Genomic DNA, 21,001 nt, shown 5'->3' with positions numbered 1-21,001 from the left:
ACCACTGTCATATAAGAGGAATTAACAGAAAGATTCAAATAGGCCTTCTATTTGAAGGAGATTGCAGATTTATTTATTTATTTATTTATTTATTTATTTATTTTTATTATTATTATTATTATTATTATTGTTGTTGTTGTTGTTGTTGTTGTTGTTGTTGTTGTTGTTGTTATTATTATTAGAGAGAGAGAGAGAGAGATATTTAAAAAAAAAAATAGTTTTACTTAATTATATTTATATCAGAGGCCACTTTGTGATATATGGTGATTATAACAGGTGTTTTAAAATGCTACATCTTGACGTCACAGACGTCTACTGTTCTCATCAGTATATAAATAGTATTATTTATTGACAGGACCAGGATAATGCAATAATTGTATTAAATATTTAGCATCACTGTAAAAACTTTGTGCTATTATAAGTTTTTTCTGTCATTGTATTGTAAACAAATTTATAAAAATAAAAAACAAATCTGCGCTTTTATTTTGTATGACTTTTATATTGTCACGGGGGCTTTACCTTATTGCACTTTTATGAATGTTCAGTAGATAGCGCTGTTATTCAAGTTTTTACATTCATTATCCAGGCATTATCTAGATCAGATAAAGAGATAATAATGACAACTGTAAAATATTTACAATTAAATTATATTATATATATAATGTTTACTTCTAAAGCTAACAATATTTAGGTTGGTTCTAATATTCTAATAAAAGTGGCAAGTTGTCTTTGATCATTCTTTCAGAATGATTGTTGGACTGTAAATGAATATCCTAATCTAGATTGACTTGTTTGGTGGAGTTTCTGCATTTCTTCTTTGTCAGGGTTGGCATGTCTTTACCCGGACCAGATAAAAAAACAACAGTGTTACTCTTGGGATGCTTTTGCAAGAAGATAGCTTCAAGAAGAAAGTCTTTGTCTGGATGCACTGTATTTTTGCCTTGAAACAGATCACAAAGTCTCTGAAGAACATTGCAATGTGAGTTACAGAACTACATATATACAAACATGTTAAATACTAATGTTATGCCACTGCTGCAACATTGCACTCTCCCTTTAAAAGTGTCAAAATAATAGCATATAACTGCTGATCTAATTTTCAGAGTTGGGTATAGTAACTTTACTGAAATGGCACAAAACAATAGGACAGTAATCCATTGATTAGCATGTGGGTGGAGAAGTAATTTAATTTTTAATTTAAATTTTTTCACTCAGAATGAATAAAGACCTTTATCGGATGTTCTTCTGATGCTACGCTGTATTAGCTCCTGACTTGGTTTTATCACTGACTGCTCCAAATGAGGTTGAAATGATAGACTGATTCTTTTGTGAAGCTGAGAGCATCATATGTCAAGCTCAGTCAACTTATCTCTCTATGAAGCATATCAATGATAGGGCTTCTCTGAACACTTTAATTGACAAATAAAAGCACAATGCATCATTCTTGATCTTCAGTGGACCTGAACCAGCAGTTAATCATTGACATTGGATGCTTATTCACTTTCTCATGTAAAAAATGCAAAAATAAAAATAATATATATATATATATATATATATATATATATATATATATATATTATTTTAAAGTTATAAATATATATAATATATATATACAGTTGAAGTCTGAAGTTTACATACACAAATACATATAAACTCATTAGAAAACATTCCCTGTCTTATGTCAGTTAGTTTCACTACTTTATTTTAAGAATGTGAAATGTCAGAATAATAGTAGAGAGAATGATTTATATCAGCTTTTATTTCTTTCATCACATTCCCAGTGTGTCAGAAGTTTGCATATACTTTGTTAGTATTTGGTAGCATTTTCTTTAAATTGTTTAACTTGGGTCAAGTGTTTTAAGTTGCCTTCCACAAGCTTCTCACAATAAGTTGCTGGAATTTTTTAGACAGAACTGGTGTAACTGAGTCAAGTTTGCAGGCCTCCTTGATCACACATGCTTTTTCAGTTCTGCCACAAATTGTCTTTCGGATTTAGGTCAGGGCTTTGTGATGGCCACTCCAATACCTTGACTTTGTTGTCCTTAAGCCATTTTGCCACAACTTTGGAGGTATGCTTGGGGTCATTGTCCATTTGGAAGACCCATTTGCGACTGAGCTTTAACTTCCTGGCTGATGTCTGAGATGTTGCTTCAATATATCCACATGATCTTCCTTCCTCATGATGCCATCTATTTTGTGAAGTGCACCAGTCCCTCCTGCAGCAAAGCACTCCCACAACATGATGCTGCCACCCCCATGCTTCATGGTTGGGATGGTGTTCTTCGGCTTGCTTCACCCTTTTTCCTCCAAACATAACGATGGTCATAATGGACAATTTATTTCATCAGACCAGAGGGCATTTCTCCAAAAAGTAAGATCTTTGTCCCCATGTGCACTTGCAAACTGTAATCAAGCTTTTTAATGTCAGTTTTGGATCAGTGGCTTCTTCCTTGCTGAGCATCATTTAAGTTATGTTAATATAGGACTCGCTTTACTGTGGATATAGATACTTGTCAACCTGTTTCCTCCAGCATCTTCACAAGGTCCTTTGCTGCTGTTCTGGGATTGATTTGTAGTTCAAAATTACTTGTGTCATGCACAAAGTAGATGTCCTAAATTACATGCCAAAACTATAGTTTGCTAATATGAAATCTGTGGAGTGGTTAAAAATTAGTTTTAATGACTTCAACCTAAATGTTTGTAAACTTCTGACTTATTCTGTTTATATTCGATATCCTTTATATATCATAATGTTCACAATTCTATGTTATTTTAAAAATGGAACTTTACTGTGCAAAAAAGGTTTGTTATAAATATGATTGCCACTGTAAAAGCAACAGCAATCAACGTGGCTGATATTTATAAAGGATCTTGAAGTCCTTTTTTTTTAAACACACTTGTGTAGGTTCACATATTGTTCAAGCTAACACATTCGTCATGCAAGGTCACTGCTTAAAATTATACTTCACCATTGCTACAGACAGACCAACTTTGACAAACTTGAGATTTCATACACTTTCCATTTCAATCTCAATTACATTCCAACATAATATTATACAATAGAGAAATTTAAGCATCCGTACGATTAATTTATCGACACACGCGTATTTTTTTCTTAAAGCTGTTTCCTAGCAACCGCAGACGCGTGTAAACATATGACGTCAGCCTCTCAAGCGATTGAAGTGCGGCTGCATTAACACCTGTTTTAATGGACGTACTATCAGAAGCGAAATCCAGACCTCTTTCCACTCTGTCTGTATTCAGCTATATACCACCAAGAAGGACAGATCTCCAAGAAATGCGATATTTCAACACTATCCCCAAGGTAAGAGGCCAACTTAAGATGACAGTTTAAAAAAAGACAACACTTACAAAAACATGGTACAAAGTACTTATTTTTGGATATACTATCATGGTCATACCATGTGTTTTTGGACATTAACCATATGGTTGTAGTAGGGTACAACAAGGCTAAAGGCCCCCCTGTGTTAAAGGGCATTTGTGATTTTATTTTCTCACAAAACTTCAAACAGCATCAAAAACAACCACAATACTGTGTGTCACACTGCAACATATTCCTGATCCATGAGATCAGTGTAATGTCTTAAGTTTGATTCTGAGGTAATTTTATCTAATATTTTATCATATTTAAAATGTTGCAAATGTCTGTCATGAGAATTTCTGAAATGATTACATTTATTTTGAGACAAAATACTTATTTATAATTTTCAGTTTTGGTTCAAGGTCATTAAATCAAAATGTTTTTTTGTTTTTGTTTTTTTTTTTATTAATAACTGTCCAATAAGTGAAAAAAAGTATTTGGGGTAAAAGCCCCCTTGTTGTATCAGCTAGAGCCCCCTATCAAACACATTGTTTTTCATATGTGTAGCGTAAATATTTGTTATGAAGAATGTCCAATGTGGGCACATATTGACCAACCCAATCACAATGGAGATTAATTGATTTATAGAATTCTTCAGATGAAATGAACAGAAAGTGTTGAACCCTTTTCTGAAGTGGTTATTTGCATTATCTTAATTTGTTTCTCAAAAAAAGCATCTTGCTGTCTCAAAATTATTTGCTTACGTTAACACACTTTGCCCTGTAAGTATTATAAGTAAAAAAGGTAATTCTTTTCTTTAAAAAAAATAAATAATAATTTCAATCAAAACAACCTTCTGTTATTATTTATTTTCACACATTATGTTGCTCAATCAATGTGCAATAAAAAAAAAAAATATATATATATATATATATATTCTTTTCCAATATTGATAAATTTTGTGACCAGAAAACTCCCCACACATTTTCCTTAAAGGGATAGGTCACCCATAAATAACAATTCTCTAATCATTTACTCACTCTCATGACATCTCAGACGTGTTTGACTCTCTTTCTTCAGCATAACACAAACAAAGATTTTTAGAACAATATTTCAACTCTGTAGGTAGTTCAACTCTCTAAGTACTTTTACTATAAATCTCCACTTTCACTTTCATTTTCTTCTTTTGTTTTTGTTCTACTGGGCAGGTAGAAGAATTTATAGTTGTGGATTACTTTTATGCTGCCTTTATGTGCTTTTTGGAGCTTCAAATTTTGGTCAGCATTCACTTGCATTGTATGGACCTACAGAGCTGAGATATTCTTCTAAAAATCTTAATTTGTGTTCTGCAGAAGAAAGAATGTCATTCACTTCTGGGATGGCAAGAGGGTGAGTAAATGATGAGAGAATTTTCATTTTGTGTGAACCATCCCTTTAATCTTTACCGTGGCCCAAAATATTTGGACACATAAACCACACTTAAACTGTAACAAATAACAAAACATACAAATCGTTCAGGCTTCCAGCTGTTTAGAGTTAATGGGGAAAACGAGAGGAGGTGGAACGTATTTTTACGTCAACAAATGTTGGTGTACAGATGTAACAATGCTGAAGAAAATGTGCTGTCCTAATTTAGAGGCAGTCTTTATAAACTGTAAGCCTTTCTACTTGCCACGGGAGTTTTCCTCATGTATCCTTGTGAGTGTCTATATTCCTCCACAGGTGTGCATGAACGCAGTGCTGCAACAGCTGGCTGATCAGATCACAGACACGGAACAACAATACCCGGACTCACTTATTATTATTCTTGTAGATTTTAACAAGGCAAATCTCACACGTGAACTGCCCAAATACAAACAGCACATTGCATGCCCCACCAGAGACAGAAATACACAGGATCATTGCTAAACAACAATAAAGGATGCATATCACTCTGTCCCACATGCAGTTAGGCACAAAATAAAAGTCATACAAAATAAAAGCGCAGATTTGTTTACAATACAATGACTGAAAAAACGTATAATAGCACTTTAGGACTCTCTGATCACTTTCTGGTTCATCTTCTTCTGACCTACATGCACTAACTTAAATCAGCTAAACTTGTATTAAAGACTCTAAAACAATGGACCGATGAAGCAGAGCTGGAACTACAAGCCTGCTTTGACTGCACTGATTGGTGTTTCTGTAGCTGCAGCCACCAATCTTGACGAGCTCACAGATACTGAGCTCATATATCAGTTTCTGTGAAGACATGTGCATTCCTACTAGGATTTTTTTTATTTTTTTTATTTTACATAAAACTATTACAAAGCATGGTTTACAGCAAACCTCAGGCAGCTTCATCAGGACTAAGAGTATGTTTACAGAACTGGGGATAAAATATTATACAATCAGGCCAAATAGACTGACAAAGGATATTAGAGTGGCTAAAATAAGCTATTCTGAAAAGCTGAAAAAACAGTTTTCAGCTAATTACCCTGCATCAGTGTGGAGAGTACTGAAAGACACCATTCTCCAACACTGCAGGGAATCAACAATTGGCTAATGACCTGAATGTGTTTTACTGTAGATTTGAAAATCAACACACAGTCTCACACCCAACACATGCTCCAACCTTCACAGCTCACAAACATTTACACCTCCTGCCACCACCCTCCTCCCCCTACCGCTACTCAACATGCATTTAAGATGTGTGAAGATGATGTGTGCCGGGTCTTCTGGAAACGGAAGAAAAGAAATGCACAGGGCCCAGACATTGTTTCACCCACTTGTCTAAAATCTTGTTCTGACCAGCTGGCCCCCATCTTCACACAGATCTTCAACAGCTCACTGGAGCAGTGTGAAGTTTCCTGCTGCTTTAAATGCTCCACAATCATCCCTGTCCCAAATGAATCCAAGATCAAAGGACTTAATGTCTACAGACCTATCGCTCTGAAGTCTGTGGTCATTAAGTAATTCGAGAGACTGGTGTTGGCCCACCTGAAGGACTTCACTGGACACGTTCTGGATCCCCTTCAAATTGCTTATAGAGTAAACAGGTCTGTGGATGATTCAGTCAATATTGGACTTGCATTACATACTGTACGTCAACATCTAGACAGACCAGGGACTTATGCAAGGATACTATTTGCTGATTTAAGTTCGACTTTTAACACCATCAACCCCGCTCTCCTATCAATTAAATTAACGCAGCTCTCTGTTCCAGGCTCTATCTGTCAGTGGTTCACAAGCTTTCTGACAGACAGGCAGCAGCTAGTGAGAATGGGGAAATTCACCTCCAGCACATTTACAATCAGCACTGGGGCCCCCCAGGGATTTATGCTCTCGCCACTACTCTTCTCCCTGTACACAAATGACTGCACCGCCAAGGACCCCTCTGTGAAGCTCCTAAAGTTAGCAGATGACACTACTGTCATCAGCCTCATATAAGATGATGATGAGATATAGAAGGGAGGTTGACCAGCTGGCTATCTGGTGCAATCAAAACAACACACTTAAAACAGTGGAGATGAAAGTGGACTTTAGGAGGAACACCTCAACATTAACCCTGCTCACATTCTAAACAGCACTGTGGTAGCAGTGGAGTCATTCAGGTTCCTGGGCACTACCATCTCACAAGACCTGAAGTGGGAGACCCACATAGACTCAATTTTGAAAAAGGCCCAGCAGAGCTGGTACTTCCTTCACCACCTGAGGAAATTCAACCTGCCACAGGCACTGCTGATACATTTCTACTCTTGGAGGATTATTGGTGCTCCCCAACCACCCTGCTAGAACTGTACACCTCCAGAGTGACGAAAAGGGCTGGTAAAATCCCTCTGGACCCCACTCACCCAGCACACTTCCTCTTCGAACTGTTGCCCTCTGGTCGACGCTTCAGAGCTCTGAGCACCAGAACAGTTAGGCACAGGAACAGTTTTTCCCTCAGGCCGTCCACCTCATGAACAGTAAAAACTGCCCCCAAATACTTTCCTTTGGTCAATACAACCATGTGCAAAATTCAATCCATCCATTCCTACTATATTCTTTAACAAATCCTTCCTCTTCTTCAATACATTACGTCACATCACCTGCAAAAAACTGTATATCTGTATATAAAATATTCTATCAACATTATTGCACTATTGTATATTTCTCTTTTTTTCTGTTATATCTTTTTTAATTTTTTTTATGTCACTATATGTATATATGTTTATATGTATGTATATACGTTGGATTCTATTGCACTGGAAGCTTCTGTCACCGTGGCAAATTCCTTGTGTGTGTAAGCATACTTGGCAATGAAGCTCATTCTGATTCTGATTCTGAACTGATGCTAGTCCTTTCCTAAGAACTCACTTCACTTTTCTTACCCATTCCACAGAAACCAGAAAACCAGAAAATGTCCTAATACTTTTTGTCTTAGTTTTGAAGGATATATATTATAATTTAAATCCCCCAAAACTCTTTTTTTATGTTTAGCTTGTTCTATATTTTTAAAATTGTTATTTAAAATGTTGGTATCCAATGCAATGGTACTCATATGTTTTATGTCTCAAGTGTCCAAATATTACTGTACATCAAAGTACTATAGTAAAACTTTCTGATATCATTGCACTGTGGGGGTGCCTTCTTTCCATTAAAGGAATATTCCAGGTTCAACACAAGTTAAGCTCAATAGACTAAATTTGTGGCAAAATAGTGATTATCACAAAAATTTATTTTATTTTGTAATTATTTTATTTAAAAAAAGCAGAAATGTGGGTTAAAGTGAGACACTTACAATGGAAGTAAATGGTGCTAATCTGCAAACATGAAATACTCATTCTTTCAAAAGTAAAACCACAATATATGTGATAACATGATTTTAGTGTAATAAAATCTCTTACCTTTTCTGTGCAAATTTATAGACAATTTTACAACTTCATAATGCTGTTAATCTAAAACGGCCATAAAAAGTATTTAAAAAACTTTACAATGGTAATCAAATGAGTTTTAACCGAAGAATTAATGCACATGCTTTTATAAAATTATGAGGTTCACGTTTCTGCCTTTAAACCCTTTAAAAACCGGCCCCATTCAATTCCATTGTAAGTGTCCCACTCTTACATACATTTTTTCTTTTTTGTTTTTTTTTTAAAAGGGACTAAATAAAATGTGGTGGTAATCATCATGCTGTTGGTCGAGCTTAACTTGTAATGAACCTGGAATCTTTCTTTAAGTGAGAATGCCAAGCAAGTTACCCAAATGTCTTCCTACTCTAAAATGTAATCAAAACTGTTGATTCAGTAGCTTTGTTTTATTGCCTTTAGACTCAATATTCGAATAAATCCTTTCTAAAACGATTCAGTTTTTTTCTTCTTGTACAACAGGCTCCAGAAAGGTCTTTGTATGACTGCTTACACCAGAGCACTGAAGGCTATGATAACAAACTCCACCGAGATGACCGTAAGCACGCCAAAGCCCGGGGCCTGGACATTTTTAAGGAGGTGAGTTGTTTTCCCCCAAAACTTTCCCTTAGGACAGTCACTGTCAGCTAAACTGTTCATGCATTGTGTGTGGTCCTTTTGGATGAATAAAATGCACATTAACGATGAACACATTCTAGAGCTGATCGTGTTACATTTCATGCCAACCTCCCCCTTCTCAGGAGTCATCTAGGCCAGCACCAGTTCTGTCTTCATCTGTATATGGGCGATTTTCACTACCACTGAATCACTCTGGAAGAAATTTTGGTCGTGTTGCTCAGATTCGCTCTGATTTCTACTGCAAAAATGGAATCACCTGGACAGTGGAGGAAGGCTATGGATCTGTGACACCCATCTAAGTGTCTCACATAGAGTATATTCAATGGGGAATACAAACATCATTGTTCAATACAAATGTCTGTGTATGTGTATGTCAGGGACAAGCAGACTAGATTGTAACTAGCATTCAAACATAATATAATATAAATAAAACAGCAGAATTTATTTAAATTTTTCAGGGTTAATCTAACAAAATCTGCCAAGAACATGTCTAAGTTATATTTCACTCCATAATCAAAAGAAGAATAAATACATTAAAGGGAATGTTCACCCAAAAATGTAAGTTCTATCATCATTCACTCAACCTCATGCCATACCAGGTGTTTGACTTTCTTTCTTCTGCAGAACACAAATGATGATTTTTAGAAGAATATTTCAGCTCTATAGGCCCATACAATGCAAGTGAATGGTGGCCAAAACTTTGAAGCTCCAAAAAGCACATAAAGGCAGCATAAAGTAATCCATAAGACTCCAGTGGTTTAATCTATGTCTGAGATGGCATGAGGGTGAGTAAATGATGAGAGAATTAAACTTTTTAGGAAACTATCCCTTTAAGACATTTTGCATTGTGTATCCAGACATTTTGGTTTTAAATTTATTTGTAATTGTCATTGCTGTAATACAATACATTTTTAAAGCATAACTGTAATAATGTTTTTAAATTATCAGTGAAATCTTTGTATACAAGATTTGTATCATTTTTTACGCATTACAGAAATGAAAATGAGATTTATTTTTTGTGCATTACAGTAATGAGAATGTTAAGGTAAATGAGATTATTAGTAATGAAAATAGTGTCACAATGCAAACAATGAAATATGTTAAATAAAATGTATAATTTTTTCTTTCGATTTTAAGGTGAAATATTACCTGGAGTGATTTCATTTCAGTCACCCTTATATATAAAAAAGGTTCAAATATTTTTTCTTTCTTTTTAGTTTTTTGTTACATGTTGTAACACATTCCTTGTAAAGTCAATAACAGATTCATTAACAGACACTTTCACATTTATATAGAAATTTTAATGGAAAACAAAATTATAGCATCAAAACATGGCTGCCTTTGTTAACTGTTCTTTATTTTACAAAACTTTAGCTGTTTTAAATTATGGATTGGGCAACACACAGTTGTTGAGAAGTCTGGTTACAAATAGCCTCGAGCCATCCATTACTTATAAAGCAATGCAAAAAATCTGGTGTATGTGGTGCAAACAGAATGCTATAGTGCTCCATTACTGTAAATGTTAAACCTTTATAGATATTGAACTGTACATTTGTTTAATCGTTATCTTGTCAACGATGGTTTGACTTGGTGTATGTCTTCGTGAGACTGAGGTTCAAGGCATTACATTCCCTTGTGATAAGGATCTGGTCATCTCAGTGTGAACAAAGAAGGTTTTGAGATCTCCTTTGCCCTTTACGTTTATTATCCCTCGACAGGAACACATGTAACCCAACGTCTGTAAGATCCGACTCGTCTCCTCAGTGACCTGGGGAAAAGAAAATCATAGATGCGATGCACTGATAGACTCCCGAATACCAATGAGAGACAGAGTAGGTTAGAACAAGGATATACCTGTATTTTCCCAAGCACCCCTGTGCTCTCCATTCTACTGGCCACATTTACAGTGTTCCCCCAGATATCATATTGCGGTTTTTGTGCTCCGATTACGCCTGCAATTAATGGACCATGGTTAATTCCTGAGGAGAGAGAACGGAAATATTTGAAACATGTGATATTGTCTCTGTACCACAGGCTTTTGAGACACTTCTCGTCAGTTACTGGGACTTTCCATGAATAGGGTACAAATAAGGCCTGAAACTCTGAAAAAAGCTTTTTCAACAAAGTGTCAGTAAAAGGTTGTGCTTGACCTTCTAAAAATGTCGATTGCCAACCTCTGGTCGTAAACTAAATCTATAATTTTTTTTATGTCCTATTCATTTTCAATGAGGTTTTAAAGTAAGTGGATTAATAAGGTTACATGTAGTAAAACTATTTATATAGAATACATTTAAATCATAAATTATGTTTAAATGTTCATCAGTTTGGGTTTTTGTGAGAGCTGACTGGTGTGCACCCCTAATGAGTCATTGTAAGGGAGAAACACGTGGTGCTGAGTGTATGAATTGTGCGTAACAATGAACGAGGAATTATAGACATTATTTTGAATTTATTGAGTGGAAACAAAACTTTTCTGTGAAAAGTGTTTTAAAAAGTATCTTTAAACAAAAGTAATTGGTAATGTGATTACTTTTCGATTAAGTAATTGGTAAAGTAATCTGAGTACAGTTTTAGAGAAGTAATTAGTTATTTATAGTGGATTATATTTTTGGGTAACTTACCCAACAGAGTTTGGAACCAAATGTTTTGTAATTAATGAAAAACTTATTTCCCATAAATTAATGAATAATAAAACAATATATTGGATCATAAATTTTTTCATACAATGACTTTGGTAAAAGAGTTGGAAGGTTGAGTTTGACAAATGTAGTCAGCATTTCAATTTGTAGAAATTGAGAAAATATTATTTACTTGTCTTCCCATCTTAATATACAAAGGTATCAAATGTTGGTATTTCCTGTCTAACAATTTTAAAGGGATAGTTCACCCAAAGCTCAAAATTCTCTCAACATTTACTCACCCTTGTGACATCCCAGATGTGTAAGAATTCTTTCTTCTGCTGAACACAAATGAAGATTTACAGAAGCTTTAAGTCCCTTTTTTACTATTCACTTTTCACTTTCACATTCTGAAAGTGAAAGTGGAGATTTATAGTAAAAATTTACTTAAATATTGATCTGTTTCTCACCCAAAGTGAATGCATCTCTACAGAAGACTTGGATTTAACCACTGGACTCATATGGAATACTTTTAAGTTGCCTTTATGTGCTTTTTGGATCTTCAAAGTTCTGGCCACCTTTCACTTGAATTGTATGAACCTACAGAGCTGAGATAATCTTCCAAAAATCTATGTTTGTGTTCTGCAGAATAAAGAAAGCCATTCACATCTGGGATGGCATGAGGGAGAGTAAATGATGAGACCATTTTCATTCTTGGTGAATTATTCCTTTAAGGAATGTAAACATTTTTGTAATGGGGTAAAATTATGCAGTAACAGGGTTGCGTGCCAAATGCGTGACACAGCGAAATATAACGTTTATATAACCTAAATATAAACAACATTTTGTTTCATTTTATGTAACTAGGTTAATTTTATGCTATGATAATAGTTTAACATATCTAATAGTACTTACCACAGAAAACACGTGATTTCTGCATCTAATAAAAAAAACAAAAAAACAACATAGGACACCAAAGTGAACCCTATTCTTGGAAAGTGCCTTCTGTTACTGGGTGTGAGGGTTAACTTTTTAATCATGTATAGACCCCACTTACCCACTCGCAGCTTGAAGTCATTAAAAGAATGCTTGTTGATGACGTCAAGCTTCCCAACCAAAGCAAATGCAAACTCTACCATCGTTCCAATGTGCATATACTGCCGGTCATGGTCCTTAGAAACATAATAACAGGAAATGATCATTTCACTTGTTTAAAATCCCAGAACTGACTACATCCTACGACTTTCTCAACTGAAAATTCTAAACCACATATCGAGCTTTAAGCACCACAGGCAGATCTCACAATAGAGCTAATATAACCTTGCAATCAATCCAGTATAATCATTATGAGAATGAGAATTTATGAGCAAATGGAAGAGCTCAAATTCTTACCTGTGTGTACTCTGGTCCGGGGGCGATATTCAGTCCAGTGGCAGCCATGTATGTGCTGCCAATAGTTTTGATCTTCTCTACTCCACTGAATTTGGGTTTTGACAGCAACTGTCATGAACAGCAATATTATTATGAGTTTAGGGCATGAAATGATCAGAGCAGAGTGGCAATGATAGATGTAGTCTTTAACATGAATCAACAAGAAAAATAAAGTTAATCAAGACAGACTTTAAAGGTGCTGTAAGCTATTCTTTCATGGAAATGTATGCAAAAAATTTTACTACTCCCTGAAATATATGACTGAAATAAGCTCTGGACTCTGTAAACAACAAACAATAATGTGTTCGTGGGCCGCTTTAAATGTCGCTTTCTGCCTATCAATCATTTTGCGCGTTCTCATAGTATTGTAGTACCAGCGAATTGAGGCATTATGCATTTTTATGCCGTGTTGTTCATAACAGTTGTCAGTTGAGGGCGCTATTTTGCAGCTGTTGTTTTTAACAACGTTTCTGCTCTCAATTAAGCTTATTTTGGTATCTTTGGGGTGCAGGGTTTTGGAAAGAGGGGGTGTGGCAAATTCAAGGCTCAGTCTCATGGAAGTAGGATGGCTGAAATTGCATACAGCACCTTTAATTTTTAAAGCTGTTTGAAGCTTAGTCTGAAGTCAGTTTGAATAAGACAGACAGACAGACAGGCAAATAGATAGTTTTCATCAAATGTCATCAAAACATTCAGCTTTACACAACATTTATGTAACTAAAGATAGCATCTTTATTACATTTATTACATACACCATTTGTATTTTTACCTCATCAAAATCTGCGATAATCTCATTGAGGAGTCTGAGACACTCCAGCCCCTCCTTATTAACATCTGATTCGGTATAAAATTCCTTGAAGTCGGGAATGGAGGCGAACATAACACACACCAGATCGTATGACTGGTGGTAAAGGTCCTGTCAAAAATAACAGCACAAAAATATACATGTGATGCAGAGGATAACAAATATGTCCAACCATACAAGCAGTTTCATTAGGTCTTTATGTTTTTTGGTAACACTTTACAATAAGGTTCTATTCGTTAACAGCATTTAATGCATTAGGTATGAACCAACACCTAACATTTACTAACATCACAGCATTTATTAATCTTGATTATTGTGAATTTATCAAAATACTATTGTTCATTGTTCATGTTGGTTAATAGAGCATTAATGTTAACATATACAACTTTCAATGTTAAACATATAAGTGTATGCAAAAATTTAATGAACCAAGATTAAACGGATAGTTCACCCAAAAATGAAAATTCTCTGATCATTTTCTCACCCTCAAGCCATCCCAGATGTGTGTGACTTTGTTTTCTTACTATAAATTTACTATAAATTCTCCTCCCTTCCCAGTAGGTGGCAATATGAACAAAGAATTTGAACAGTCAAAAACAAAGAATGTGAAAGTGAAAGTAGAGATTTATAGCAATACATACTTAAATATTGATCTGTTTCTCACCCACACTTATCATATCGCTTCAGAAGACGTGGATTTAACCACTGGAGTAATTTTGGAGCTTCAAAGTTTAGGCCATGGGATGGGATGGCATTAGAGTAAATAAATGATAAGAGAAGTTTCATTCCTGGGTGAACTCTTCCTTTAATGTATACAAAAATTACTGGTAGGTGTTTTTTTCTTCTGTTTTGAAACATAAGACCTTTAGTATGTCTCAGATCTAACTACGAAGTCAGGTGCAAGCTCACCTCATTCTTCCAGTTACGAGCCAGGAAATGTTCAGCCACATGGGCAGGTAACACATTCTCCAGAAGCACCCGGTTGAGGTTCTCCATGGTCTCAATCTCCTCGCATTCTTTCTTAAACTTGTTTCTCCAGAGGAAGTCTAACCTACAGTAATATTCATTCTGTTACAAGAGGACACAGAAGTAAAGAGATGGTACACATCTGATCACCTTATATGGCTTTCAAGATGACAAACAAAGCAGATTTAAATGCACACAAGGACAGTTCATACATATTTATGAAAAACATCTTCAATTTTCTCTGTGTGGCAGCTTTGTGTTTGCGCACTCATTCATCACGGAAAAGATTTCCAGAATTATTGGAATTGGCACCTTGAATGGGAGTATACAGTTTTTTGTTTTTGCATATTCTTGTCTCTTTCATTGCTTTGGAGAAATATCTGTCCCTAGATTATCTATCACCTGATCATGACATGACGAATGCATCTGCTAACTATGCATTTCAGACAGATTTCTTATCTAGGGACAAAAAGTCACTGGCAAGTGAATTAAGAGCTCACATTAAAAACATACGGACATAAAAAATCCTTTCTCTATTGTGCTATGCATATTTATAAAGGCAAGGCACAACTGAAAGAATAACTTGTGATATGTCATTATTATCTTATCTGAACTGCTACACCTCCACTATTAACATCTATGTGAATCTGAATAGCTGGTTTCTTTAAAGTAGATGTGGAGTTGGACACTAATGGTTTTCTTTATGGAAGGCAGAGAGCAAACAGAAGACAGTTCATTGTCAACCACAATATTGTAATATTTTAACAACATTTGAATCTTCTCGAATCGTATGGATTACCTTTATGATGTCTTTATGTCCTTTTTGGAACTTTGAACTCATTGTTTGGACAAAAACACATACTGTACATCCTTCAAAATAATCGTTTGTATTCCGCTGAAGTAAGAAAGTCATACAAATCTGAGACGCACACAAGGATGAGTAAATGATGAGAGAATTTTCGTTTTGGGTGAACTGTCCCTTTAACTTATAAGTTATATAAAGTATATATATTAAACATGTATTCCTTGAAAATCTAATTGATCTCTTTATATGAAACAGTGGTTCTCGTTACAAATAGCTAACAAAAAACCTCTTTAAATGAACCTCTTAAAGATTTAACCTACTACACAAGAAAGAAAGATTGAGAGACTCACCTGCCTTGCCAGCACAAGCAAAGTGATGAAGAAAATGAACAATGACACAGAGCCCATGGTTTTCAAATTTTTGAGAACACCTGGCCTGAAAACCAATAGAAAGAGAACATAGAAGATTGTAAATCATAGAAGACAAACATAGGAGTAGGTATACTACAGTATGTAATTTTCAGCATCACTGTGGCAGACTATCCTTACTCAAGCTCATAATGTCAGTGTGGTATGGAAAGAGGGGAACATTTTCAGCAAATAACACTAAACCTTTGGTCTGTTCATCACACAAAGCTTATGAGATAATACATATGGACTACTTTTATGGCACTTTTTGTAATTTTTGGGAGCTTGAAAGTCACTTTTACTGTTTAGAAAACATCATACATGTTTGTAACAACTTGAAGGTGAGAAAATTATAACAGAATTTCTATTTTTGTGTGAATTAACCCTTTAATATTAATCCATTAAGAAAAACTACCATCTCTCAAGTTACTTGTGTGGATGATAATACCAAAGAAAAAATAATCATTAACAGATAAATACATCACAGAAAGATGAAATGGGACAGAAATTAGGAAGCTATGTTGTCCTTCTGCAAGTCACTTCAAAGGACCCCACAAAAGCTGGTCATCTCAGCACCTGTCACTCATAATCCTATGTGATATTGAAAGATGTCTTTTGATACCTTCTGGAAAAATTGACCCTACAATTCTCAACCTAATATATGTGCCATTTCAATTCATCATGTAGTTATTTATGTGTAAACATGTATGTGGAGTTCAATACCGGTCCAGTTGCTGTGCTTTGTAGAGGGCTCTACTGTAATCATCCAGTATTGAGGCATGCGTCTGGAGAATAATGATATTATAACCCACAACTGCAGCGAGCATGATGATCATCTTTAGCTCATAGTTTATCCTCAGGAATACAGAGCATGAGATCAATCCCAGAATGCAACTGTAGATGAAGTACTGTCAGGGAAGAGAAAGCCAATTAAATACATCTATACATTCATCAGGGCCAGTCACAATAAGGTCAGGCATTAAATTGCACTATTCTACACCATTTTGTAGTGTAAGTAGTGTGAGTAGTATTTTAACACTGAAAATGCAACAAAAAGAAGTTTACTAAGAGTACCCGGATGATGCAATTCTTCAACCCTCAAAACAGAGTGTGTAATGTTGAACACTTCACGCACTCAGTGCTCTCGGCTTGCCGTATGTAGCAAAAGGGGTGGAGTTACCTGGCTGCATTGGTAGTCTGCCAGAAGGGCAATTCCACAAAAATTTCAACCTACCATGGAAAAATTGCATTTTCAATCTTGTCTCAATTCATCATGTAGCCTTAATGGTATTAGAACGTAATATAATATGTCTCTGAGGTCAAAGTATGCAGATTTTAAAGCGTTTTGGGGATGGTTTTGCATCATGATGCAAGTGCCACTTTCACAACCATCACGTCCGTAACCATAAGATATCATGTCCGTAACACAATTTTTTCCCCATTTATGTGAAAACGACAATGAATACAAAATAAATATGACTTGTTCTTAGGCATGCCAACTCTTCTACATTCTGTGGCCAATAATTTTTTTTATCCGCTTTTCTCCCAATTTGGAATTGCCAATTCCCACTACTTAGTTGATCCTCGTGGTGGTGCGGTTACTTGCCTCAACCCGGGTGGCAGAGGACACGTCTCAGATGCCTCCACTTCTAAGACCACGTGGCTCACTATGCATGACACCGCAGAGACTCCCAGCATGTGGCGATTCATGCTACTCTCCATGATCCACGCACAACTTACCACATGCCCCATTGAGAGCAAGAAGCACTAATCGCAACCACAAGGAGGTTACCCCATGTGAATCTCTCTCTAGCAACAGGGCCAATTTGGTTGCTTAGGAGACCTGGTTGGAGTCACTCAGCACCCCCTGGATTTGAATTCGCGTCTCCTGGGGTGGTAGTCAGTACTCGCTGATATACCCAGGCTCCCATTCTGTGGCTATTCTTATTTCTGGATTGTGTTTTTCAAAATTTGTAGTGTCCACAAAGAAATGTGTCATTTTCTGTCACATCAGTAATGCAAGTTAATAAAAATGGAAACAAAAACTTTTCTAAACTGAAAACGTTCTGTTATCTGTATTAGATGTCTAATACAGATGTTTTTGGTATGCTAGTAATGAGTGATATAAAGTAAAATTTTATATTATTACTGCAAATGTCACATCCATAATGCTGGACTTGCCCAGAACAATTGTACCTTCAGTGAAGACAGCACCTTACAAATTTGAGTTGAATGCTTTACCATCACCCCACACTGTTTGAATATGTACATTGCTTGAGATACAAGTGTTGAACTGAGGTTGGCTGACTCTGTAAGTCACAGGTAAATCACCAGGTAAATGACGCCATACATATGAGCCACATAGATGCAAAAAAATGTCACCAGTAAATTTCATCAGAGAAGTCACTGTTACCATGGAAACGGAAATTGTAGCAAGTGTTCAGTAGTGACCGTCCACTCCCATGAAGTATTGCGCATTACGTAATTGAGTGTCTCCCTCTACTGTTAAACTATGCATATACTGTATCTGTATATATCTGAATATTTGGCCATACGTTTAGAATATATCATATTTTAAACTTATAATCAAAAATAAATAGTTTATATTATGCCATCATTTTTTATTATTATGTCTTTTACAATGCATATTGGAATGATTACTTTAATCAATGAGTGAAAGTGTCAAATATCAGGACGGGTACTGAGATTAAGCGAGTAGTATTCAGCTGGTCATGTGATTCTTACATGGCAGCCCCCATGTGTGGACCCTCTCCATGTAGAATAAAACAGCTTTTATAATGTTATTGATATGACTGGAGTCTTCATTTTAATGTGAGTGCTCATGATTTCCTAAATATAAATATAACTTTTTAATGAGGAAAAAAAATAAATGAGTGCACCTTTAAAGGCTCAAGTCATAAAAGCACTACACTGATCTCAATGTGTAACTACATTTTCCAGTATTAATTTGTAAAACATTATAAAGCTCTGTGGAATGGTTATATTGTGTGGTCATACACATATCACATAAGTAAAAAGTGGCTTATTACATAAAAATGCAGGTGTCTGACAAATTGGTTTAACTTATGGCTCTTGGCTAAACCTAAGACACAAAGGCCTTGTTCTGTTTGAATACCACATCTAAACAGAGGATTTAGAAAGCATTTTTTATGCAGATCTGTGAATAAAATTTAATTTAGTTTACTGCACATTCTCTGAGAAGCAAATTCACAATGATTTATGTGCTAGAAGCACACTATTCCATGCAACTTACTGGCAAGTAGAACTTGTTGTTTGCAGAGTGTGTGATTTGACCATACGGACCATCCATACTGATGTTGGAATAGTTCAGTGGGGTTGTTGTTACCATCTTCTCATCACCTAAGAAGAACTTAAAACCCAACAGATGGAGAAAGACACAATCTAGACTATTACAACAGAAAGACACGTTTGATCTTAGTTAAACACTCCTGTTGCATTGTGTAATTAATATTTTCACAGAAGCTCAGAACACATTAGTGTAAAATTCCATAAAAAACATAGCTACATCATGCGCCAATCAATGTAGTGCACAAGCAGATGGGAAAAGCAGAGAAGATGACCACAATTGCCATATTTGGCAGAATAGATGCTTTGGATGCTGTGGATACTGTTGAGATGTGTGAAGCATGTTGATCCTGTTGTGTTTGTGGTGAGGAAAAATGTAAATATTCTACTTTGTGACCAATTCTTGCCCCCTATCGATCTACATCTTTTGAGTGCAAACGTAACCAAACTTTTTACACACGTACACCAAAATATCCAAAGCACACTACGCAGTTGAGACCCCTAAAGGTCCTTACATATGACCAACATGAACTTTATGGAGCAAAGTTACAAGGTTATCCATGGTATAGCATTGCACACAGGTTGTAAATGTTGTAAGGCGAAGCTCAAAGCTCCAAGCCTTTTTTGAAGCGCAGCCAATGATTGTCATTCTACAATGTATCAAAGCAATCGCTTGACTTTCTTCTCAAATAAATGTTAAAATACATGTTATTTCTTTTATTTGGATTTCATGATTATCCCTGTTTATTGTTTACAATTACAACTGGAAAATCATGCGTGTCCTGTGAAGGGGACAGAATACACAAAACAATTTTATCCGATGTGTATCATAAAATCCGGCAAAGCAGCTAAACATTAAGACAACAAATTGACAACTTGAAAACCCAGAAAGTAAAACACATTATTGGATGCTGAGCCAGACCTCTAGTACAGTGATAACCGCACTGATAAATCACTGAATACAACTGACACTAATTCTGCTCTGTGTGAGCTCTGAATCGACAAGAATTCCATAGCTAAAGTTGTTTCAAGGTTTTCTTTTAACCCTGCTGCTGAGTAGTTCTGGTAGCATTTCTCAAAGGGCTTAATGCACCATTTGGGACAGGGTCTAAATCGCCAGATCCTTCTATTCAATCTTTCAACACTTGTATCATGGGAATTGTACTCCACTGCTTTGAGTCATACATCACAGGTAGATGTTTTAGGACACCTTGGAGGCGAGTGATGTCTAAGCCATTGAACCCTGCGGTACTTACCAAGGGGGTACCGCAGGGTTCAATGCTGGGTCCCCTCCTCTTCTCAATACAACATCGCTGGGATAATTTTTCTAGGTACATGGATTTTTCTCCCGAGCTTTGCCTTTCATTCCAGCCTGAAAAACCTACAGTGGCAGCATGGATCTACTTTCGTTGTATAATGAAATGCAGCTTAGACATTATGCTAAATAATTCCTTTTAGGGATTATCATGTTTCATGTTTACACTGTTCACACTTTGCCCTGGGTTAATAATTAATCCTGGGTATTCATGTTCAGATGCTTCACACTGTACATTTGTAAATCTCGGGTTAATGTTCTTATTTGCATATTAACAGTGTTAATAACAATGATTGGATGAATACAGTTCACAACAGACATGTAACACGTCAGGCCTGCTCTTCTTTTGAAATCAGCTTTGATTGTCTTTCATTTTCTAGAATAAGTCACGAAAACACAGAATACTGTCTCTTCATCAAGCCATCGTGCTTGCCATCACTGTTCGGCACTTTATCGGTTTCCCTCAGATGGAGAACGTAAACAGTGTGTGAAGGTTTC

General features: G+C 35.8%; 2 protein-coding genes across 3 annotated transcripts in view; one reads left to right on the top strand and one right to left on the bottom strand.

Annotated features, from left to right (window-relative positions):
• Positions 1 to 3,189: 3,189 nt before the first annotated feature.
• Positions 3,190 to 9,911, top strand: cfap90 (cilia and flagella associated protein 90). Its single transcript, XM_052092474.1, has 3 exons — positions 3,190 to 3,325; positions 8,674 to 8,790; positions 8,952 to 9,911. The coding sequence occupies exons 1-3, from the start codon at positions 3,209 to 3,211 to the stop codon at positions 9,126 to 9,128; spliced, it is 411 nt and encodes a 136-aa protein (XP_051948434.1). The 5' UTR covers positions 3,190 to 3,208; the 3' UTR covers positions 9,129 to 9,911.
• Positions 9,912 to 10,138: 227 nt separating this feature from the next.
• LOC127619583 (adenylate cyclase type 2-like) overlaps positions 10,139 to 21,001 on the bottom strand; it is a 109,599-nt gene continuing 98,736 nt past the window's right edge. Inside the window, exons 17-25 of one of the 2 annotated variants that reach the window (XM_052092468.1) lie at positions 19,136 to 19,252; positions 16,585 to 16,769; positions 15,805 to 15,889; positions 14,593 to 14,751; positions 13,648 to 13,794; positions 12,840 to 12,947; positions 12,505 to 12,619; positions 10,684 to 10,808; positions 10,139 to 10,597 (exon numbers count right to left, since the gene is read on the bottom strand). In XM_052092468.1, the coding sequence (XP_051948428.1) occupies positions 10,445 to 10,597; positions 10,684 to 10,808; positions 12,505 to 12,619; positions 12,840 to 12,947; positions 13,648 to 13,794; positions 14,593 to 14,751; positions 15,805 to 15,889; positions 16,585 to 16,769; positions 19,136 to 19,252 (1,194 nt within the window). In that variant the 3' untranslated portion in view covers positions 10,139 to 10,444. Of the gene's footprint in view, positions 10,598 to 10,683; positions 10,809 to 10,831; positions 12,388 to 12,504; positions 12,620 to 12,839; positions 12,948 to 13,647; positions 13,795 to 14,592; positions 14,752 to 15,804; positions 15,890 to 16,584; positions 16,770 to 19,135; positions 19,253 to 21,001 lie in introns of those variants that run through there. The other variant, XM_052092469.1, reaches the window with a different exon arrangement.

Source organism: Xyrauchen texanus, chromosome 26 (genome assembly GCF_025860055.1).
Source record: "Xyrauchen texanus isolate HMW12.3.18 chromosome 26, RBS_HiC_50CHRs, whole genome shotgun sequence".
In the NCBI taxonomy this organism is placed as follows: domain Eukaryota; kingdom Metazoa; phylum Chordata; class Actinopteri; order Cypriniformes; family Catostomidae; genus Xyrauchen; species Xyrauchen texanus.
This window is presented reverse-complemented; position numbering and strand designations above follow the sequence as displayed.

Coding starts and splice junctions, on each gene's coding strand:
- cfap90 (XM_052092474.1), top strand. CDS start 3,209: ATGGACGTACTATCAGAAGCGAAATCCAGACCTCTTTCCACTCTGTCT. Junction 3,326..8,673: donor ATTTCAACACTATCCCCAAG/GTAAGAGGCCAA, acceptor CTTGTACAACAG/GCTCCAGAAAGGTCTTTGTA. Junction 8,791..8,951: donor GCCTGGACATTTTTAAGGAG/GTGAGTTGTTTT, acceptor CCCCCTTCTCAG/GAGTCATCTAGGCCAGCACC.